We start from the raw sequence: 22,442 nt of genomic DNA on the forward strand, positions 1-22,442 counted from the left end.
CCAAATATCGTTGCCTGTTTATTAGCAATGTTGTTCCTCGTTCCTGTGGCAGCACACATCGCTATGTGTGAGACCGCAGGGGCGACAAACATCTTACCTCCGCCCACCGGCAATGCGGAAGGAAGGAGGTGGGCAGCATTTTCCAGCCGCTAATCTCCGCCCCTCCTCTGCTATTGTGACGCCGCACGACCCGCCCCCTTAGAAAGGAGGAGGATCGGCGGCCAGAGCCACGTCGCTGACCAGGAATGTGCGTGTGACGCTGCCGTACCGATAACATTCGCTACGGCAGCGATCACACAATATCGCATGTACGACGGGGGCGGGTGCTATCGCGCTTGACATCGCTAGCCGATGCTAGCGATGTCGCAGCGTGTAAAGCCCACTTTAGTCTAGGCCGAGAGATTTTCCAGAGAGATCTTGGGACTTTGTGCTTCATACATCGGGCATCACCCGAGCTTCTCTACTGGAACTTTGGACACCGCTTCTGGGGAAAATCGGGTCATTCACATTGAGAGTGAGGGCAACAAAATCATAATACTTATTCATATAACAGCTAATTTTTGATAGGAGTAGACCAATATTGCACAGACCACAATCAACAACCTGATCAACTTTATCCGAAGGAGATGTGTTACGGAACATGGTGATCACACCAGATACTGACTGGTTTTCTGCCCCCCCCCAGATCCAATCCAATACTGTAAAACTGCGCACTTTAAAGTGGCCTTTTATTGTGGTCAGCCTAAGGCACACCTGTGCAATAATCCTGCCAGCCAGCCTAGGGCACACCTGTGCAATAATCATGCTGGCCAGCCTAAGGCACATCTGTGCAACAGTCATGCTGGCCAGCCTAAGGCACACCTGTGCAACAGTCATGCTGGCCAGCCTAAGGGACACCTGTTGTGAATACATTTGGACCAGGTTCCAGTTTTGGGCTCCCTCTTGTGGTCAGTGCTGGTAGTGAAGTTTGCTTGCTGAAGAGAAACCAGACAGCTGGGAATGATTGGCAATCAGGTTCTTCTGGCTAAGCCTATATAACTGAGTACTGTTCTCTTGTTCCTGGCTGGTGCTCAATGTTGTCTCATGTGTGCTAAGGACATTCTGAAGCCAGCCCTTCCTTCTGTGTCTATCAGGACTCCTTTCAGATAAGTTTGGTCCTTGTACCTCCACTGGTGGTTTCCACCTTCTGATTGTTTTTCTGTTTAGGTACTAAGGCTTATTCCTATTCTGCCTGTGTGGTATTCTGGGTGGAGTTGGATCATTCCCTGCTGGGAATGTCTGTGTACCTTGCTCCATATTCTGCTATGTATTTTGTTTTGTCATGCTTGGTACTAATTTCAGTCCCTCCACTATATTAGTGTTTTGTTTGGATCCCAGTAACACCAGAGTACAGATATAGTGGCAGAGAGTCCGTGTGGGATCAGTATTTTTCCATATCAGGCATTTGTTTTTTTTTCTAGGGTATTGCACGGCTGCAGACAGTGCTATTTTCTGTCCTTTCCTATTTAGACAGTTTTGGCCTCATCTTTGCTGAATCTTTTTTCTACCTGTGTATAGTGTTTTCCTACATCACCGTAATCTTTATATGTGGGGGGCTATCTATATCTTTGGGGACTGCTCCGAGGCAGATTAGCCTGTACTTCTCAATGTAGGAATAATTAGTTTTCCGGCTGTGTTGAGGCGACCAGGTCATTGTAGGCTCGTCCCACGGCTACTTCTAGTTGTGTCTTAGTGGTAGGTCTGCAGTTCACTGAGATTCCAACCACTCTGGAACATTCTGGGTTTCCTACTTTTTGTCCTTTTGTCTGGTCCTCCTCGGTCATTGAATCACAACAGACTAACAGACACCTGTGCAATAACCATGCTGTCTAATCAGCATCTTGATATATGCCACACCTGTGAGGTGGATGGATTATCTCTGCAAAGGAGAAACGATCACTAACACAGATTAAGACACATTTGTGAACAATATTTGAGAGAAAAAGGCTTGGATCTTTGAGTTATGCTCATGAAAAATGGGAGCAAAGCTAAAGTGCTGGATTCATATTTTCGATTATATATATATATATATATATATATATATATATATATATATATATATACATACACATCTGCATGAATATTTATGCATACTTCCCTTGTCTGGTGCACATCCTAGAGTATCTGTTAGGTAACATCATCAGTATTTGCAATTTGCGGTGATGCGTAATTTAATTAAATGGAAGCACATTTTAATTATGACTGAAGCAGTAGCTACAAAGCTGATTTGCCGACATAATCCCTGATCCCTCCTGTGATATGTGGCCTGGCTGCTTTGGCTGCTTTGGCTGCTTCAACATTGGATGAATTGACTTTTCACTGTAGTTTATTTACCCTAAAGCAGGAGACATGATTTTGGCCTGGTTCCCCTATCATCAGGGTGTAACTATGTATCATAGTAGAGAAATCAATAGCCTTCCAAACAAAGTTATCAAAAAATAACTAACTATTTCATGAAAGTAGTGATGTATTTTTCAGTCACTCTTTATGTAAATGACCCGATTTGCCCCAGAGGTGGTGTCCAAACGTCCAGTAGAAAAGCTCGTGTGATGCCCGATGTATGGAACACAAAGTCCCGAGAGGCTGAGACTAAAAGAGCGATGTGTTACTGATAAAGCGGACGCAGTCAAAAGCAGTGAAAGAGACTTTGGCCCCGATTCATCAGTGCTTTCACCAGATATGTGGCGTAAAACACCTTGATAAACTATGCAAAAATATTGCAACTTCTGACGTTTTCCCACCGGTTTCACTCATCTCTGCCGAAATAGGCGGGTAGGGGTGAGGAAAGGCTGGATCGGGCGTGAAGGCACATCTTGCCTAATTCATGATGAGCTGTGGCCTTCCTTATGCCATATAGCTTACACATCTTTATGACGAGGTGCACGGACGCACATTCCGCTACTGGACCAGAAGCTCACACTCCAGCGTTCTGAACTCCAGACGTTCACACTCCAGCGTTCTGAACTCCAGACGTTCAGCACCGTGCACAATACACTAAAAACGTTTTACTGTCATTCATTTCTTTACATTGAAAAAAAAATATTAATTTTTTCACTGTGGAATTATTTTAGGGCAAGTCATTTACCCAATAAAATACACGGTCATAACCCCATGATAGGACCTTGGTAAAGAAGATGTAATCATTGCAAGGCATTTTTAATTTCCAGATGAATTCCAAAGTCTCTTTTGACTGCCGAGAGAAGACAAGAGTAGAGATGAGCGGACTCGTAGAAGTTTGTTCGGTGGGTTCATTGACTTTAAAGTTCGGTTTGGGACCTGGACTTGACCTGAACCCCAATGGAAGTCACTGATTGGGCAGTTCAGGTCCCCACCCACAAGCAGCCAGCCATAAACAGAGCACCTCCGGGGGCGGGTGGATGAGGTTTCTCCATTTTTTTAACACTGCAAGTGGCTCACTCTGGGCTGAGCACCGAGCGTACCCGAACGCCGAGCGTACCCGAGCATCGAGCGTACCCGAGCACTGAGTATCCGAGCACAGCAATGCTCACGAGAGTGATTTACATACATAAAACACCCGAACTCCGAACCCAAAATCTGTTTTTTTTCTATAAAGTCTGTCTTTGATACGAACAGTGAACACCGGACCTCGGGTTCGATCATCTCTAGACGAGAGACTAAATTAAAATAGTCTAACCCTAAATATTGCCGCTACCGGTCGTCAGGCAAGTCTCTCGGGAGTGGCTCCCCATACAGCCATTATTGCTGGATCACGCTGGATGCTTGTGAGAATATTCCATTTCACTTCTTATTAGGATAGGAGATTGCAAATTCTCTGTTCCCGAATATATTCAGCAGAATCACAGCAGATATTTCCCCAGGGCATAGTCTAGCGGTAAAACCAGAACATGAGCGTACGGCATTCTACTCGAAGAATATACACTGCCTATATTTACAGCAAACAATATGTTGACCTGGACACTTGGGTCTTGCAGTTACATTTTTAGGAAGCCCCTACATCATTATCAATTATGGTCTTTTCTGAAAATGTCGGACAAGGAATATCATAAACACGGTGCAGACAATGGAGTCACCGGTGAGAGGTCACATTACTGCATATTACAAGATCGATTTGTCAATGTTTATTTAGGATAATTTATGACACTTTTAATACTGATTTTGACTAAAGGTCCAAAATATGACCAAAATTGGTATTGGTTTACAGAACAGTATACAGGACTGGATCAGCAAAATAATACTGGGCTCATACAATAGGGGCAAAAGGCTACAGCTGTAGAGATACATCGGATCTTCCATATGAAAATCCATCATTAAAAAGTACAACAAATAAAAGTATATAAATATACCGTAAGTACATGTCAACAATGATACACTCACTTTTGTCCTTGGCTGTTTTTGGCATCATGCAAAGATGAAAAATCACTCAGAGAGTCCGACTTCTGTGAAAGGCAGCTAAGGTGGGTTCGGATTCCTCTGCTCCTGCTGAGAAAAGCAAAAGATTGTGTCTGTAGGAATTTTTGGCCATTCATCCAGAAGAGTATACGTGAGATCAGAAAGCCGACGTCGCAGATGTCCAGGCTCAGAATTTCTGTTCTAGTTCATCCTAACGATGCTCTGCGCGACTGGTCATGTTCTTCTGGACTAAACTCCCCAAACCATGACTTTATGGACCTTGTGGGCACAGTCATGGAGAACAGAAAAGGGCCTTCCCGAAACTGTTCTCTCAAAGCTGGAAGCTACAACTATCCAAAATGTCTTGAATGCTGAAATATGAAGATTTCCCTTAAAAGGAACTCAGGGGCCGAGGCCGACCACTGGAAAACGAGCCCGAAGTATTATCCCTCGCACTGGTGGACCATGACAGAAAAGCATGATCCGTCACTTCATAGAAAACACTCTCTCTCTGCTCCAGAAGTCCAATGGTGGTGAAGTGCTTTACATGACTCTTACCCTTGGCATTGCGCTTGCTGATGTAAGGCTTACTTGCAGCTGCTCGGCCATGAAACTACTAATGCACAGTTTTTGTGTATATGTAAATGCCAGAGATTGGGTTGTGTGCATGTCATGCAATGTTCGGCTCTGCACACACCTGCTGGCACAGTGTCGTCAGACGTTCACACCACAGAGTCTGGCAAGCAACCTGAGACTTTTGGATTGTTCAGCCAGAGTCGGACGTTGGCTGGTTCAGATTATTTGGTCTTCAGCTCTGCAGGAGTTAATTCCTACAGACTGGTGAGCAGGCCCTAAGAGCTCAGGTTGCTAATTGCCATGGGCAGCTGTCTCCTCCCTATTTAAAGTGAGTAAAGAGAATGGTTCTGCACTCAGAAGGAGTCGAGGTGCACGTGAAATGGGGTAGCCCAAATACTCCCAATTTAAAGCACGGCTTCATTCCAGTATGTGCCGATTATAGCTTCAGCCTAAGCTCCAGCGATCCTGGTCTTGGTGGTTATCCTGTTAATCGTGATCTATATTACCTCCCCTCATTTCTGTTGGTTCCCATTACACATATTGTCTCTCTTGTGTGTTTTGAGTACTGTGTGCACGAGTTTTTGTTTTTCCTTTTCCTCGTCTATTTACGGGGTTTTGTCATTGTGTTTTCTATCCCGCCCCAAGGGAGTGTGAGAGGAGGAGTAAGATCAGGGCCCTCACAGGAGTCAGGGTCACGCTGGGGGCTCAGACTTGGCTACCATCGAGCCTACCTCCAAGATAAGGGACAGCGCAGGGTCTCAAGCCTGAGGGCCAGCCTAGGGGCCCCTGTCCTGTTATTATATATCCCGGGACAGTGAAGTTATGGAGTCAGCAGTGTACTGGCGACCCCTATGCTGTCTGCTTCACAGAACTTGGTGACCCCAGTCTTTAACTTTTCAAGGTCTCCACTTCATGGCTGGGTTGCTGCGGTGGTTTCTAAATGCTTCCACTTTTCAATACTACTCACTACTGATCGTGGAATATAAGGGAGAAAAGAAATGGTTTGAACTGACAGATGGACTGATATCGGTGACATCCTATAACAGACTAAACGAAACAAAGGCAATACAATGTCACTGGTTGCACATTAGACACCGGAACGCATTGGGAGTTTTATTCATTGAATGTTTTTTATACACAAAATAAATTACAGTAATTTAAAATGCTCCAACTCCTATATTCAAAAAGGGGACAAAAACTGAGCCGGGAAATTATAGGCCGGTAAGTTTCACCTCTACGGTTGGTAAAATCCTTGAGGGGTTCTTGAGAGATGCTATACTGGAGTATCTCAAGAAAAATAACCTTGTGACAGAGCATCAACATGGGTTTATGAGGGATCGATCCTGTCAAACTGATCAGCTTCTATGAAGAGGTAAGTTCAAGTCTGGACCAGGGAAATGCAGTGGATGTTGTGTATATGGACTTTTCAAAAGCTTTTGATACGGTGCCACACAAAAGGTTGGTACATACAATGAGAATAATGGGGATAGGGGAAAATATGTGTAACTGGGTTAAAAACTGGCTCAGTGATAGGAAACAAAGGGTGGTTATTAATGGTACATACTCGGACTGGGTCTCAGTTCATAGTGGGGTACCACAGGGGTCAGTATTGGGCCCGCTTCTTTTCAACATATTTATAAATGACCTTGTTGGGGGCATGCGGAGTAGAATTTCAATATTTGCAGATGATACTAAACTCTGCAGGGTAATCAATACAGAGGAGGATAATTTTATATTACAGGGAGATTTATGTAAATTGGAGGATTGGGCTGAGAAGTGGCAATTGAAGTTTAATGTAGATAAATGTAAGGTCATGCACTTGGGTAGAGGAAATAACATTTATGATTATGTACTTAATTGTAGAACACTGGGTAAAACAGACACAGAAAAAGACTTGGGTGTATGGGTGGATGGTAAACTTCACTTTAGTGGCCAGTGTCAGGCAGCTGCTGCCAGGGCTAATAAAATAATGGGATGTATTAAAAGAGGTATAAGTGTTCATGAAAAAAATATAGTTCTACCTCTGTACAAGTCACTAGTGCGACCGCACTTATATACTGTGTACAATTCTGTCACCGATATATAAGAAGGACATAGCTGAACTGGAGAGGGTGCAGAGAAGACCACCAAGATTATTAGAGGAATGGGGGGGCTGCAATACCAAGACAGGAAAAACGAAGGCTTAGGGGGGATCTAATCACAATGTATAAATATATGAGGGGACAGTACAGAGACCTTTACACCTAGGCCTGCGACTGGAACACGGGGGCATCCGCTACGTCTTGAGGAAAGAAGGTTTAATCATAACCACAGAGGAGGATTCTTTACTGTACGAGCAGTGAGACTATGGAACTCTCTGCCGTATGATGTTGTAATGAGGGATTCACTGCTAACATTAAGCAGAGCCTGGAAGCCTTTCCTGAAAAATGTAATATTAAACTGTATATTAGATTTTATGACAGGGTATTGATCCAGGGAACTAGTCTGATTGCCGGATGTGGACGAAGGAAGGACATTTTTTCCCCATTGGAACTTGTTTGCCACATTGGGGTTTTTTTGCCTTCCTCTGGATCAACATGTTAGGCTACGGGGTGAACTAGATGGACTTAGGCGGGCTTTGCACACTGCGACATCGCAGGTGCGATGTCGGTGGGGTCAAATTGAAAATGATGCACTTCCGGCATCGCATGCGACATCGCAGTGTGTAAAGCCTAGATGATACGATTAACGAGCGCAAAATCGTCGTTATCGTATCATCGGTGCAGCGTCGGCGTAATCCATGATTACGCTGACGTGACGGTCCGATGTTGTTCCTCGCTCCTGCGGCAGCACACATCGCTGTGTGTGAAGCCGCAGGAGCGAGGAACATCTCCTACCGGCCTCACTGCGGCTTCCGTAGGATATGCGGAAGGAAAGAGATGGGCAGGATGTTTACATCCTGCTCATCTCCGCCCCTCCGCTCCGATTGGCCGCCTGCCGTGTGACGTCACAGTGACGCCGCACGACCCGCCCCCTTAACAAGGAGGCGGGCCGCCGGCCACAGGGACGTCGCACGGCAGGTGAGTGTGTGTGTGAAGCTGGCGTAGCGATAATTTTCGCTACGCCAGCTATCACCACATATCGCTGCTGCGACGGGGGCGGGCACTATCGCACTCGGCATCGCAGCATCGGGCTGCGATGTCGCAGTGTGCAAAGCCCGCCTTAGAGTCTCCCTTCAACCTTAAAAACTATGGTACTATGAACTTTTGAGCCTTTCAAACCCCATCCAGCCCCCATGGGAGGCAGAGCTAAGTCACCGTCTCCCAAAGGAAGAAAGGGATTTCATTCTCACTCCTATGGCTTGTCTAAATGTAATAAACTTCAGGACAATCACTACACGCCGGTCTATTAACAAACTGTGCTGGACGTCAGACACCCACTGGGAGCCGCTCGCATTTGGTGGCACTGCCATCTGGTCACACTCTTTTGAACTGCGATGACGTCCCTAGAGAACAAAGCCATCTAAAATACTCTGCATTTGCTCGATCGCTGAAGATCCTGACCTATTTTCTGAATCTACACATTTTGCTGTATCAGTGAAAAGCCTAATTCGATTGGATTCGCCCCCATAAAAAAAACCACACCAACTGAAACTCAATGGGTTACAAAGTGAACAAAAATAGTAGGTTGAAGGAGATGTCCTGCTCGTAGGACTAAACTAATAATGGGTTAATAAAAGTTAGTAACCAATAAATGAGACCTTTAAATTTAGGCTATCCTAAATCATTGCATTTTGAGACTCCACTTTCTTTCCAAGCTGTATGGACAAAATTGATACCAGAAACCAGGTAGTCACAGATAGGCCCCCCGCATAACACCATCCCCCACACAGGTAACACACAGCCAACCTGAAACCCTAGTCACCCCCCCTTAGGGAAAGATAGGCAAACCAGTGGGCAAGACCAGTCGGTTGGACACGCCCTGGAAACCATAGCACAGAGGGGGTACTCGTACCCTGAAGCCATGACTGGAAAACAGAGGCCTGCTTAATTCACCGATTGAGGCCAGGACTAGAAGTCCTGTCCCACCCAAAGTCCCTCATAGAAGACAACAGCCCACCGATTGGGATAGGAGGTCACCGCCAAGGCCCATAGATCCCACAGAGGCCAGCGTCTGCAGACACGGCTCCTTTGGTCACATCCAGCCAGGAGCGGACTCCTGAGTTTCAGACTAGGAAGTCCACCATACATAAACCAGTGCAGAGGAAAAGGACAGTGACTACCAGACTGGATGGGGGACCTGAATGCAACTGGCCGCGGCGGCCGGCCACCAGCACCTTGGTTTACCAAAATACTCCTGTGATTTATTTATTGTGAGTAACCAAATCCCCCTGCACGTTCGGGCGCACTGGCCCTTGCCAATGATACACCCTGCACAAAGACACCGGGTCCCGGGGCAACCATCCCTACCTACGGAGGGGTTAACATCCAACTGCCACTACATCTCCCCTGAGCGCCCCATAACAGCAGCGGTGGTACTCCCATTATTACCACACACCATGGATGGCGTCACGAACCTAATACTGCCTAGCCCATTCATCTACGCCCCCCCTTTTATTTGGCATGTCCGCGAGACCCCCGGGTCCGGAGACCCTCGAGCCACCCACCGGAAGGACCGGGCCTGAGCAGCGGCGGCTGCTGGCATGGGGGCGGCACATTACCACTGAGGGGATAAAGTAATAACGTTCTGATGGGTGGTGGTCCCGACCATTAGGCCCCATGCCAGCTGCAGGAATGGAGCTCTGAAGTGACCGGAGGAATGGCAGGGCTTGTACACCACCGCTTCATTCATTGTCTGTGGGACTCCTAACCTACAGGGATGAAAGCAAGGATGGACCAAACATTGGTGAAACGTGTGCAGCTTCAGAAGGGCCTAAGCAGCACGCGGACCCACTTCTACCTCCAAAGCAGGTGAGATTGTTCATTATGATGATTTATTGCACTGCAAAGGGCCCGTGTATTGTTCTTGCACAGGGCCCATTTCTATCAGTGTCCATTCATGGATGAAAGGACTTGATTCTTGTTTTCCAAAATGTAATTTCCCTGATCCCTGGGGTAATTCACCAAACCCTTGTTTGTAGGACTTGTGCAGGGGATAGACCTGCACATGGTCTCATTACTCATTATGCTGTCACCCTCTGGATCAACTTGTTAGGCTATGGGTTGGACTTGATGGACTTAAAGTGTAACCATTGTTTTCTTTTTTATTTAATAAATCAATATTACACATGAGACATAAAAATTAGAACAAGTGCATGAGACCTACCGAATGAGCATGAGACCTGCTGGCCGAGTATGAGACCTACCGAATGAGCATGAGACCTGCCGAATGAGCATGAGACCTACCGAATGAGCATGAGACCTGCCGAATGAGCATGAGACCTACCGAATGTGCATGAGACCTACCGGCCGTGCATGAGACCTACCGAATGAGCATGAGACCTGCCGAATGAGCATGAGACCTGCTGGCAGTGCATGAGACCTACCGGCCGTGCATGAGACCTACCGGCCGTGCATGAGACCTGCCGGCCGTGCATGAGACCTGCCGGCCGTGCATGAGACCTGCCGGCCGTGCATGAGACCTGACGGCCGTGCATGAGACCTGACGGCCGTGCATGAGACCTGACGGCCGTGCATGAGACCTGACGGCTGTGCATGAGACCTGACGGCCGTGCATGAGACCTGCCGAATGAGCATGAGACCTGCTGACAGTGCATGAGACCTACCGAATGAGCATGAGACCTGCCGAATGAGCATGAGACCTACTGACAGTGCATGAGACCTACCGAATGAGCATGAGACCTGCCGAATGAGCATGAGACCTGCCGGCCATTCATGAGACCTGCTGGCCGTGCATGAGACCTGACGGTCGTGCATGAGACCTGACGGCAGTGCATGAGACCTGACGGCCATGCATGAGACCTGCTGGCAGTGCATGCGACCTGACGGCCATGCATGAGACCTGACGGCCATGCATGAGACCTGCTGGCAGTGCATGAGACCTGACGGCCATGCATGAGACCTGACGTCCATGCATGAGACCTGCTGGCAGTGCATGAGACCTGACGGCCATGCATGAGACCTGACGGCCATGCATGAGACCTGCGGGCAGTGCATGAGACCTACCGAATGAGCATGAGACTTGCCGGCCGTGCAGGAGACCTGCCGGCCATTCATGAGACCTGCCGGCAGTGCATGAGATCTGCCGGCAGTGCATGAGACCTGCCGGCCGTTCATGAGACCTGCCGGCCGTTCATGAGACCTGCCGGCCGTTCATGAGACCTGCCGGCAGTGCATGAGACCTGCCGGCCGTGCATGAGACCTGCCGGCCGTGCATGAGACCTGCCGGCCGTGCATGAGACCTGCCGGCCGTGCATGAGACCTGCCGGCCGTGCATGAGACCTGCCGGCCGTGCATGAGACCTGCCGGCCGTGCATGAGACCTGCCGGCCGTGCATGAGACCTGCCGGCCGTGCATGAGACCTGCCGGCCGTGCATGAGACCTGCCGGCCGTGCATGAGACCTGCCGGCCGTGCATGAGACCTGCCGGCCATTCATGAGACCTGCTGGCAGTGCATGAGATCTGCTGGCAGTGCATGAGACCTGCCGGCCGTGCATGAGACCTGCCGGCCGTGCATGAGACCTGCCGGCCGTGCATGAGACCTGCCGGCCATTCATGAGACCTGCTGGCAGTGCATGAGATCTGCTGGCAGTGCATGAGACCTGCCGGCCGTGCATGAGACCTGCTGGCAGTGCATGAGACCTGCTGGCAGTGCATGAGACCTGCCGGCCGTGCATGAGACCTGCTGGCCGAGTATGAGACCTGCCGGCCATTCATGAGACCTGCTGGCAGTGCATGAGACCTGCCGGCCGTGCATGAGACCTACCGAATGAGCATGAGACCTGTCGGCCGTGCATGAGACCTGCCGGCCGAGTATGAGACCTGCCGGCCATTCATGAGACCTGCCGGCAGTGCATGAGACCTGCTGGCAGTGCATGAGACCTGCCGGCAGTGCATGAGACCTGCCGGCCGTGCATGAGACCTGCTGGCAGTGCATGAGACCTGCTGGCAGTGCATGAGACCTGCTGGCCGAGTATGAGACCTGTCGGCCGTTCATGAGATCTGTTGGCAGTGCATGAGACCTGTTGGCCAAGCATGAAACCTGCCGGCCGTGCATGAGACCTGCCGCCAGTGCATGAGACCTGCCGGCCGAGTATGAGACCCGCTGGCCGTTCATGAGATCTGCTGGCCGTTCATGAGATCTGCTGGCAGTGCATGAGACCTGCCAGCCGTGCATGAGACCTGCCAGCCGTGCATGAGACCTGCCAGCCGAGTATGAGACCTGCCAGCCGAGTATGAGACCTGCCGGCCGTTCATGAGACCTGCTGGCAGTGAATGAGACCTGCCGGCCGTGCATGAGACCTGCCGGCCAAGTATGAGATTTGCGGGGCGTTCATGAGACCTGCTGGCAGTGAATGAGATCTGCTGGCAGTGCATGAGACCTGCCGGCCAAGTATGAGATTTGCGGGGCGTTCATTAGACCTGCTGGCAGTGCATGAGACCTTCCGCCAAGCATGAGACCTAGCAGCCAAGCATGAGACCTGCCGGCCATGCATGAGACCTTCCACCATACATGAGACCTGCCGGCCGTGCATGAGACCTTCCACCATACATGAGACCTGCCGGCCGTGCATGAAACCTGCCTGCCATACATGAGACCTGTTGGCCGAGCATGAGACCTGTTGGCCGAGTATGAGACCTGCCGGCCGTGCATGAAACCTGCCTGCCATACATGAGACCTGCTGGCCGTGCATGAAACCTGCCTGCCATACATGAGACCTGCTGGCCGTGCATGAGACCTGCCTGCCATACATGAGACCTGCTGGCCGTGCATGAAACCTGCCTGCCATACATGAGACCTGCTGGCCGTGCATGAAACCTGCCTGCCATACATGAGACCTGCTGGCCGTGCATGAGACCTGCCTGCCATACATGAGACCTGTTGGCCGAGCATGAGACCTGCCGGCCGTGCATGAGACCTTCCGCCATGCATGAGACCTTCCGCCAAGCATGAGACCTGTTGGCCGAGCATGAGACCTGCTGATACTTTGTTGACTCAACATCAGTAGAGTCTCTTACCTTAAGATGCAAGACTGAAGGCCACAAAAGAAGAAACCGTTCTGAATCATACCTCCCAACACTGAAGGAAAGTGAAGAGGAACACATTGTCGAAAAACATGCCCCAGACATTTTTATGATATGATAGGCCACTTCCCTAACTTAACCATTTCACGACTTTTGACATATATGTACACCAAAAGTCATGTATCTTCTTTTGATGGGGGTTCGCACGCCAAGCTCGCATCTTTCCCTGCATGACAGCTGATTTAATCATGTGCCTCTATCAGCCGCGAGTGGATCGGGGATCCACCAGCGACTGTTAACCAGTTAATCCCACCGTTCATCTCTGACTTTTTTTACCTCATTCAAAATAAAACAATAAAAATGTAAAAATACACGTTAGGTATTGCTCTGTTCAGGAATGTCCGATCTATCAAAATACAAAATATATTAATGGAAACGTTACGGGTCACGCAAAGAGGCGACACAAGCAAAAAAAGTGAAGGTACAAATTCCCGAATTGTTTTTCACCACTTAAATTAAAAAGAACTTTACATGTTTGGTGTCTATGAACTGGTAATAACCTGGGGATCACATCACAGGCCACTGTCACCATACAGGGAATATGGTAAATAATAATAATAAAAAAATGTGGAATTGCAAGTAGAATAAGGATTGAAATTATAGGCGCTCAAGAAGGGATCAAACCCATCATAAGATGCAAAAAAAACAAAAAACATGGCACACCACGATGAATATAAGGCCTTTATTATACAGGCAATCCATAAAATGTAACGTTTCGACCCCTATATTGGGGTCTTCATCAGACAATAGATTGTTGTGTAGGAATCTGCCTTTAAGATGGTGACACTACTAGACCGCGCCATTATATCTATGCGGTAAAGCAATCATCGGATCTCACGGTGATGTAGACGATGTCACCATCATAAAGGCAGATTCCTCCTCAAGAATCGGTTGTGTCTGATGAAGATCCAGATTGTGGAATTGCACTTTTTTCCCAATTTCAATGCATTTGGAAATTTTTTCCTTCTTTACTTTAAAAGGAATGGTTTTTTTCCCGCTTTCCAGTAAAAATGAATGGAGTCATTCAAACGTCATCCTTCGAAAAATAAGCTCTCATACGGCTATATGCACGGAGAAATATAAAACGATATGGTTCTTGGAAGAAGGGGAAGAAAAAACAAAAAAAAAAATCACACAGTGGTGAAGGGGTTAATATAGGTCCATAAATAAATATTGCTCCTAATAAACCCCATGAGAATTCAATACCCCGCATGGCCTCCACAGAGCAACCTCCCACGAGGCATGAGGCCCCCATAGAGTCTTCCCCCCAAAGTAAGATGCCCCCCAGAGTCCCAATGATCTGAGGATACAGATACAGTTGAAGGTGGAACATGAATGACCTGGGACCATCCCTAAATTCGGAGCTGCCCCTCTGGATCCAGCCTTCAGGGGTCCGGGAGGGTCATTCGAGAGCACTATTTTGATGTTCTTGGCAGTTGTCACCTCTAATCTTCACATAGAAATGAAAATGAATGGAAATCTCCCGGCAGAAGCCGAGCTACCCTTGTTAGGAGAGGGATGAGGACTTGGCCTTGCCACAAAGCATCATTGTCTTGCATAAAATAACTATTTACTGCCCCTAAGGCTCCCTTTCAGCACGGATACATGGATGTGTAGGGTCTGAGCGGGTGGAAACGCTCGGTGATGAACAATTACCGCTTTCATTAACGCATTCCAAGATGAGATCCAACATCCAGGAAGCAAAGGAGAGTGCTCAGATGTGTTAATGGGGTTCCAGAAGGACAGAAATAACTAGAGGAGACGCTATAAAAATACCTTCCTAAATCCCTTAAATCAGCAAACCACACTTGTATTGTCTGGGGAGGCAGATACTCTGGAATTAAAAAGGCTGCAGCCGCGTTACCCTGACACATCTGCCCCAGAATGTTAATAGTATGTGATGTGGTAAGAAGAGTCTGCTCACACTACTGTTCACCCTGTCTATCGGATTTAATACTGGAGATACCAATAGTGCAAAGGTAAGAAGATGCTGCTTACACTCATGTCCACCTTGTTTATTTAATCTATTACTGGAGATACCAGGAGTACTAAGGTAAGAAGAGGCTGCTCACACTGCTATCCACCCTGTCTATCTGATCTAATACTGGAGATACCAGGAGTACCAAGGTAAGAAGAGGCTTCTCACACTGCTGTCCACTCTGTCTATCTGATCTAATACTGGAGATTAGAGGAGTTCTGAGGTAAGAATAGGCTGTTCACATGGGTATCCACCCTGTATATGTAATCTAATACTGGAGATACCAGGAGTACCAAGGTAAGAAGACACTGCTCACACTGCTGTCCACCCTCTCTATCTGATCTAATACTGGAGATTAGAGGAGTTCTGAGGTAAGAATAGGCTGTTCACATGGGTATCCACCCTGTATATCTAATCTAATACTGGAGATACCAGGAGTGCCAAGGTAAGAAGACGCTGCTCACACTGCTGTCCACCCTCTCTATCTGATCTAATACTGGAGATTATAGGAGTGCTGAGGTAAGAAGATGTTGCTCACATTACTATCCACCCTGTCTATCTGATATAGTACTGGAGCTACCAGGCATGCCAAGATAAGAAGAGGCTGCTCACACCACTGTCCACCCTGTCTATCTGATCTAATACTGGAGATTAGAGGAGTGCTGAGGTAATAAGAGGCTGTTCACACTGCTGTCCACCCTATCTAGCTGATCTAATACTGGAGATATCAGAGGTACTGAGGTAAGAATAGGCTGTTCATATTGTGGTCCACGTGTATATCTGATCTAAAACTGAAGATACCAGGTGTGCTGAGCTGAGAAGAGGCTGCTCACACTGCTGTCCACCCTGCATATCTGATCTAAAACTGGAGATACCATGTATGCTGATGTAAGAAGAGGTTGTAAACACTGATGTTTACCCTTTCTATCTGATCAAATAATAGGGATGTTGAGGTAAGAAGATGTTGCTCACACTGCTGTCCATCCTGTCTTTCTGATATAATACTGTTGATACCAGGGGTGCTGACATAAGAAGAGGCTGTTCACACTGCTGTCCACCCTGTCTTTCTGACCTAATGCTCGAGTTACCATGGATGCTGGGGTAAGAAAAAGCCGCTAAAACTGCTGTCTACTCTACCTTTCTTAATGCTAAATAATATAACAGTAAAGGTCATTTGATGTCAACAAAATTTAAACAGTAAGTATATGTATCTAATAGGCTGAAACGTGTGAAATGTGAACGGTTTAATAAAAATAAAAGAATAAAACTTTTTTCAATATCTATGATGCAAAAAATATATAAAATCCACAGTAATTTATATAACTCCACAAAAAGTGCCTAAAATAATACAATTTCTCTTGCATAAAGCAAAGTCTCAAACAGTGATATTATTGAAATAAATGAAAAAACAAAGGCTGAGCTGAAATGTAAGCTGCAGAGAAGGTAGTAAATGACCAAGGCGAGGGCTACATGTCTACATATGTCAGTGTTTATTGTGTAGATGTATATCTGGGGAGGGGCCATGTGGGGCATTCATCCCAGGCTCAGTTGGCAGGGGGCGCTGTCTGGCCACCTGATGCGACAGTTGGAGGTGTCTCCCTGGCAGCTGGTTTTGCCATCTGATCACACTGCTCATATCACTCACTGGCGTCACATAGGCAAGAAGAAATTTGGTGTGGTAAGTCATGAAGTATGGGAAGCGAGGGGGGGATTTGAGGACATACTTTCGGACGTGGGGAGTTAGGATAGCTGAGGACACAGTTTGGGGAGCGAGGTGGCTGAGAAAAATTTGAGGACACAGTATGGGGAGTGAGGTGTGGGATGGGTGAGGACACAGTATGGGGAGTGAGGTGTGGGATGGGTGAGGACACAGTATGGGGAGTGAGGTGTGGGATGGGTGAGGACACAGTATGGGGAGTGAGGTGTGGGATGGGTGAAGACACAGTATGGAGAGCTAGGGGGACAGAAATTTGAGGAGACAGTATGGCTAGAGAGAGAGGAGGGGGAAATTTGAGGACACAGTATGGCTAGAGAGAGAGGAGGGAGAAATTTGAGGACACAGTATGGCTAGAGAGAGAGGAGGGAGAAATTTGAGGACAGTATAGAGAGAGAAGGAATGGAATGAATGGGGGGTAAGTTGTAGAAATTTGAGGAGACAATATGAGGAGCAATGGGGGAGATCTGTGAGGACACCATATGGTGAGTGAGGGGGTGAATTCGAGTATACAGTATTTGCCACAAGGGGGAAGATAAAATCTTTTATTACACAGTATGGAGAGTGAGGAGGTGGGATGGGTGAGGACACACTATAGGGATCAAGGGGTGAGGGCACAGTTTGAGGTGTGAGGCAAGATGTATGATGACATGTTATGGAGACCGAGGGAACGGGATGGATGCAGACACAGTATGGAGAGCAAGGAGGGATTGCTGTGAATACAGTATGGAGAGTGATGGGGTAAATATGTGAGGAGACAGTATGGTTAGTAGGGGGATATGTGTGAGGAGGCATCATGATGGAGGGGGAAATGTGTGAAGAGACTATTGGTGGGAATATTGTGAGGAGACAGTGTGGGAGGGAACGTGTGAGAAGAAACAGTATAGAGACTAGGTAATGTGTAATGGTTGGTATAGAGAAGGGGTAACATCAGGGGACAGTGTGATGGCATTGCAAGGATGGGATAGTGTGTCAAGGAGAGGGAGTATGATGAAAGGAGAGGGCATGTAGCATAAGAGAGACAGTGTGAGTCATATTTTCTGCAAGGGACAGAGAGTAAACAATTATATTCAGGGATACAGCATAGGGGAGATATTTTTATTTGGGAGAATTATAATGATTGTTATTTTAAGGCATTCTGTTAATATGTGCTACAGAAGACCGAAGAAGATGGAAGTCTGCAGAAACGATCTGTGGATGAGAAAAGCCACCATGGCATCTGTACAAAATTAAGAAAAGAAAAAGAACAACTCCCATCACAGATGAGTAGATGATATCATCTATAAGATACCTGGATATAATGTTTATGTGTGATACGGACAAAGTTTCATCAGTAATGTGGTTCTTGTATGGTCCACAGTCTGATGATGACTAATAACAACAACTGCCAGAATATTCTTACCATTGTTAAGTACATCCTGGGAGTTGTGGGTTTATGCAATACAAATTTATATGGGGCTGACCTTACAATGCAATTGATGTACCATGTACTAATGCTGGTTTGGTGCTGAATTCATGTATGAATGTTGATGTATTCTTGTGGTGATGGTGGTTCTGATGGTGTATTTCTGTGCTAATGGTGGTCCTTGTAATGTATTCATGTTTTGATGATGGTTGTGATGCTGTATTTCTGTTGTGATGGTAGTTCTAATGATATAATTCTGTATTGCTGGTGGTTTTGGTGATGTATTTCTATCCTGCTTATTCTGATGATTCTGATGAAGGTAGAGATGCTGAGTTTCTGTACTGATGTGGGTTCTAGTGATGTACTTCTGTACTGCTGGTGGTTTTAGTGATGTATTTCTGTACTGCTGTGGTTCTGGGGATGTATTCCTGTACTGATGAGGTTTGTGATGTAGTGTTTCTGTTCTGATGGGGATTCTAGTGATGTATATTTGTATCACTTGTGGTTCTGGTTATGGATTTCTGTACTGATGGTGGTTCTGGTGATGCATTTTTCTACAGACAAGGGTTGTGATGTGGTGTTTTGGTACTACTGGTGGTTCTGGTGATGTATTCTTGTGCTGTTATTAGTTCTGATCCTGTACACGTGTAACAATCAATAACTTGTAAGATTGGATAATATATGGCTATGTTAATAAATTATTGTGCCATCTGACAACTTAAGGGTTACTACATTTATTTTTATGTTAGGAGCATTAAAGGGGTTGTCTAAGTTTGTGATGAAAGTTCTAGGTGACTGCAGACTTCTGAATTCTCACAGCTAAACTCACAAACCTGGACAATGACTTGTTGAAGTTTTTTGATTGTTCACAAACCCGGACAAGCCATTTAATTATTAAATGAAGCAGTGTTGCCCAGTCCTAACAGTGAGTAACATACACCCTGTCAGGATTCAGCTGTGCTTGCTGATTAGAGTAGTCATCATATTGCCTCTCCAATCATATGTTTATACTTACGCTCAGGTGACAGATAGTTTTTCACTGCACATTGAGAGAATTAGGAAGAGCGTCCAGTCGGCACGTGACAGTAAATAAGCAGATCGCATATGAGCGGTCACATGACGACTCACCAAACCGCTTGAGAGATGCGGGCGAGGAACACAAACTGAATTCTTGCCCCGAATGCCAAAAACCCTCTGCATCGCGTCTAATGATTTCCTATGGTGGCGCATTGCAACCTGGGACACAGATACTCACATTTTTCCAAATGCGCTGGATTTTCTGATCGCACCTTGCCGGTGACGTCGATGAAGGTTGTAAGCAGCATCCAATTTGAGTGCGACGTGTTCTGCAAAATGGCTTGCACTCATAACATATATATTAGTGCTCACTTCAGTTATCCTATTCAGTGTTCTGCAAAATGGCTGATACATTTTGGAGCTATAAAATAGTGAAACAAATGTTTTCGTTGTGCGACTTTGCAGAAAAATGCACTGATTTTCTTCATCAATTCAATCCACAGGAGATAACATTTATTTTACACGGGTTCAGCCAAATGAAGCGCTTGTGTTTACATCAGGCCTGCTAAGTAACTATAACCTCTTCACCACCTGTGTGATCCTCCTTTTTTTTGGGGGGGGGGAGAGGGGTGGAGTATAAAACAATAGCAGGACTCTGGAGTATAATTCATGCTGAGATCACACGTCCAGTATCATCTGTTACATCGGATCCTTCAGAGTTTGCAGAATCCGATCCAATTCTGCCAACGCAACTTTTTTGTCCGTTTTTAAGTAACTGATTTCTGCCGGATCCGTTTTCGATGTTGTCTCTATGAATGTTTCTACCATTCTCAGACGTTTGTCCCACGAGTCGCGGAGTGGACGGTCACCGGCTCCAGACAATGAGACCTCAGCAATTTACTGGTGAAGTCTCTGATATTGAGGAAATAAAGGGACTCTACATCATCTGAATGATTCAGAGCGCGGTCTGCGTGTAACAATCCCACATTCCTCCAATATATATCACTTCCAGGAAGGAAGCCATAGACTCACGGCTGCGATGGTAAAGCGGGAAATTACTGGAGAGACAATATACACAACTATATACTCACAAGAGAGGATTAATGGCAGAAGAAGAATAGACCTGGTGTGGCGCTTTGTCAGGAATATTCCCCTAAGGGCGACCGACCGCTCAGGCAATAAAGGCACAACGTGTGGATTCAGGACCCAGACGAGTCGCCAGAAGCTGAAAATCCCTGATAATGAGCAGTAAAGCCGGAGGAGATTAGGAAATGCAGCCTAAAATTCATTATCTAATATCATCCGTAAAATGTCCCCCCCCAAAAATAAAAAATTGCTAGGGAATAACTTGCAAATTACTGAGGGGGGGCTGTCTGCTAAGGGGCCTCCTTCCTGAATAGAGGGGGGACGCACGCTCAGCCTCGTCTCCTCCATTCACTGTCTCTAACTGCTGGTAATAGTATTCATCAGTCCCATAGACAATGGAGAGAAGGACGCGTATGCACACCTGCACTCCAGCTAGGGAGGGGCCGCAGACACCCATTACCCCAATTTCAGGATCGCTGGTCCCAGGGACTGGTAAATTATTGCCTATATGGATAGGGAATACATTTATTTGTGGGAATAACCCTTTAAAAGGGATATGTCAGCAGAGTTTTGCTTCCTAATCTGAAAGCAGCATAATGTAGGCAAAGAGATCCTGAATCCAACGATGTATCACTTACATTACTGGGTGCCGCCATTCTGACACAATAAGAATTTTGAGGTTTAGCCATGTAGCAGAGCTGAGAGCTGGCCCCGCCCACACCAGGCTATAGAGATTGTACATCCAATGATGTGTCAGAGGAGGGGTCGTGCCAGACTGCTGTGTGTGACATTGTAGTCTCCGGTAATGATAAGATTCCTGCTGCTTAAACAAACATAGCAAATAAACAACAGATCAGACCTTGACAAGACAGGCATCCCTGAATTCTCGGTGTTAACCCTTGCAGCATGCTGGCTTTAGCTTATATAGCAAATACCTGCTGACAGATTCCCTTTAAGGAGCAAGGAATACAATACTTCATATTTACATCCGGCTTGTACCTTGTAATGCAGCTTGGTTTTTTGCGCTTTTTTTTTAAAATAAAAGTTTATACATATCGCTAATTTTTATTATAGGGATCATTAAAATTCATGCTACAGTACCGGGGAAATCTAAAATTACAGCTACTGACCCCCAGAATCCTGAAAATGAAAAAGTAAGACCCTTATACAATGGAGGGGGATGAACACGTGTCTGCACCTCCTGCCGGGGGGGGGGGGGGGGCAATGAAGGCCGGGGCAGGGATTGTCAGAACCCAAGAAAGGTCCTGTAGACCTGGCCGTCCATTCATTACATGGGGCAAGAAAAGGCTGTGTCTGGCAGGATCCTCCATGTCTTACTATAACAGATGAGAGGGAAGGAGCAGTGCAAATCTACTATAACAGATGAGAGGGAAGGAGCAGTGCAAATCTACTATAACAGATGAGAGGGAAGGAGCAGTGCAAATCTACTATAACAGATGAGAGGGAAGGAGCAGTGCAAATCTACTATAACAGATGAGAGGGAAGGAGCAGTGCAAATCTACTATAACAGATGAGAGGGAAGGAGCAGTGCAAATCTACTATAACAGATGAGAGGGAAGGAGCAGTGCAAATCTACTATAACAGATGAGAGGGAAGGAGCAGTGCAAATCTACTATAACAGATGAGAGGGAAGGAGCAGTGCAAATCTACTATAACAGATGAGAAGGAAGGAGCAGTGCAAATCTACTATAACAGATGAGAGGGAAGGAGCAGTGCAAATCTACTATAACAGATGAGAAGGAAGGAGCAGTGCAAATCTACTATAACAGATGAGAGGGAAGGAGCAGTGCAAATCTACTATAACAGATGAGAGGGAAGGAGCAGTGCAAATCTACTATAACAGATGAGAGGGAAGGAGCAGTGCAAATCTACTATAACAGATGAGAGGGAAGGAGCAGTGCAAATCTACTATAACAGATGAGAGGGAAGGAGCAGTGCGAATCTACTATAACAGATGAGAGGGAAGGAGCAGTGCAAATCTACTATAACAGA

General features: G+C 46.7%; 1 protein-coding gene across 3 annotated transcripts in view; it reads right to left on the bottom strand.

Moving 5' to 3' along the window:
- RGS8 (regulator of G protein signaling 8) overlaps window positions 1–22,442 on the bottom strand; it is a 96,963-nt gene that overhangs the window by 41,873 nt on the left and 32,648 nt on the right. For 2 of the 3 annotated variants that reach the window (XM_075320602.1, XM_075320604.1), the window contains exon 2: window positions 4,396–4,500. In XM_075320602.1, the coding sequence (XP_075176717.1) occupies window positions 4,396–4,500 (105 nt within the window). The remainder of the gene's footprint in view (window positions 1–4,395; window positions 4,501–22,442) is intronic. The other variant, XM_075320603.1, reaches the window with a different exon arrangement.

Source organism: Anomaloglossus baeobatrachus, chromosome 8, assembly GCF_048569485.1.
Source record: "Anomaloglossus baeobatrachus isolate aAnoBae1 chromosome 8, aAnoBae1.hap1, whole genome shotgun sequence".
In the NCBI taxonomy this organism is placed as follows: Eukaryota; Metazoa; Chordata; class Amphibia; order Anura; family Aromobatidae; genus Anomaloglossus; species Anomaloglossus baeobatrachus.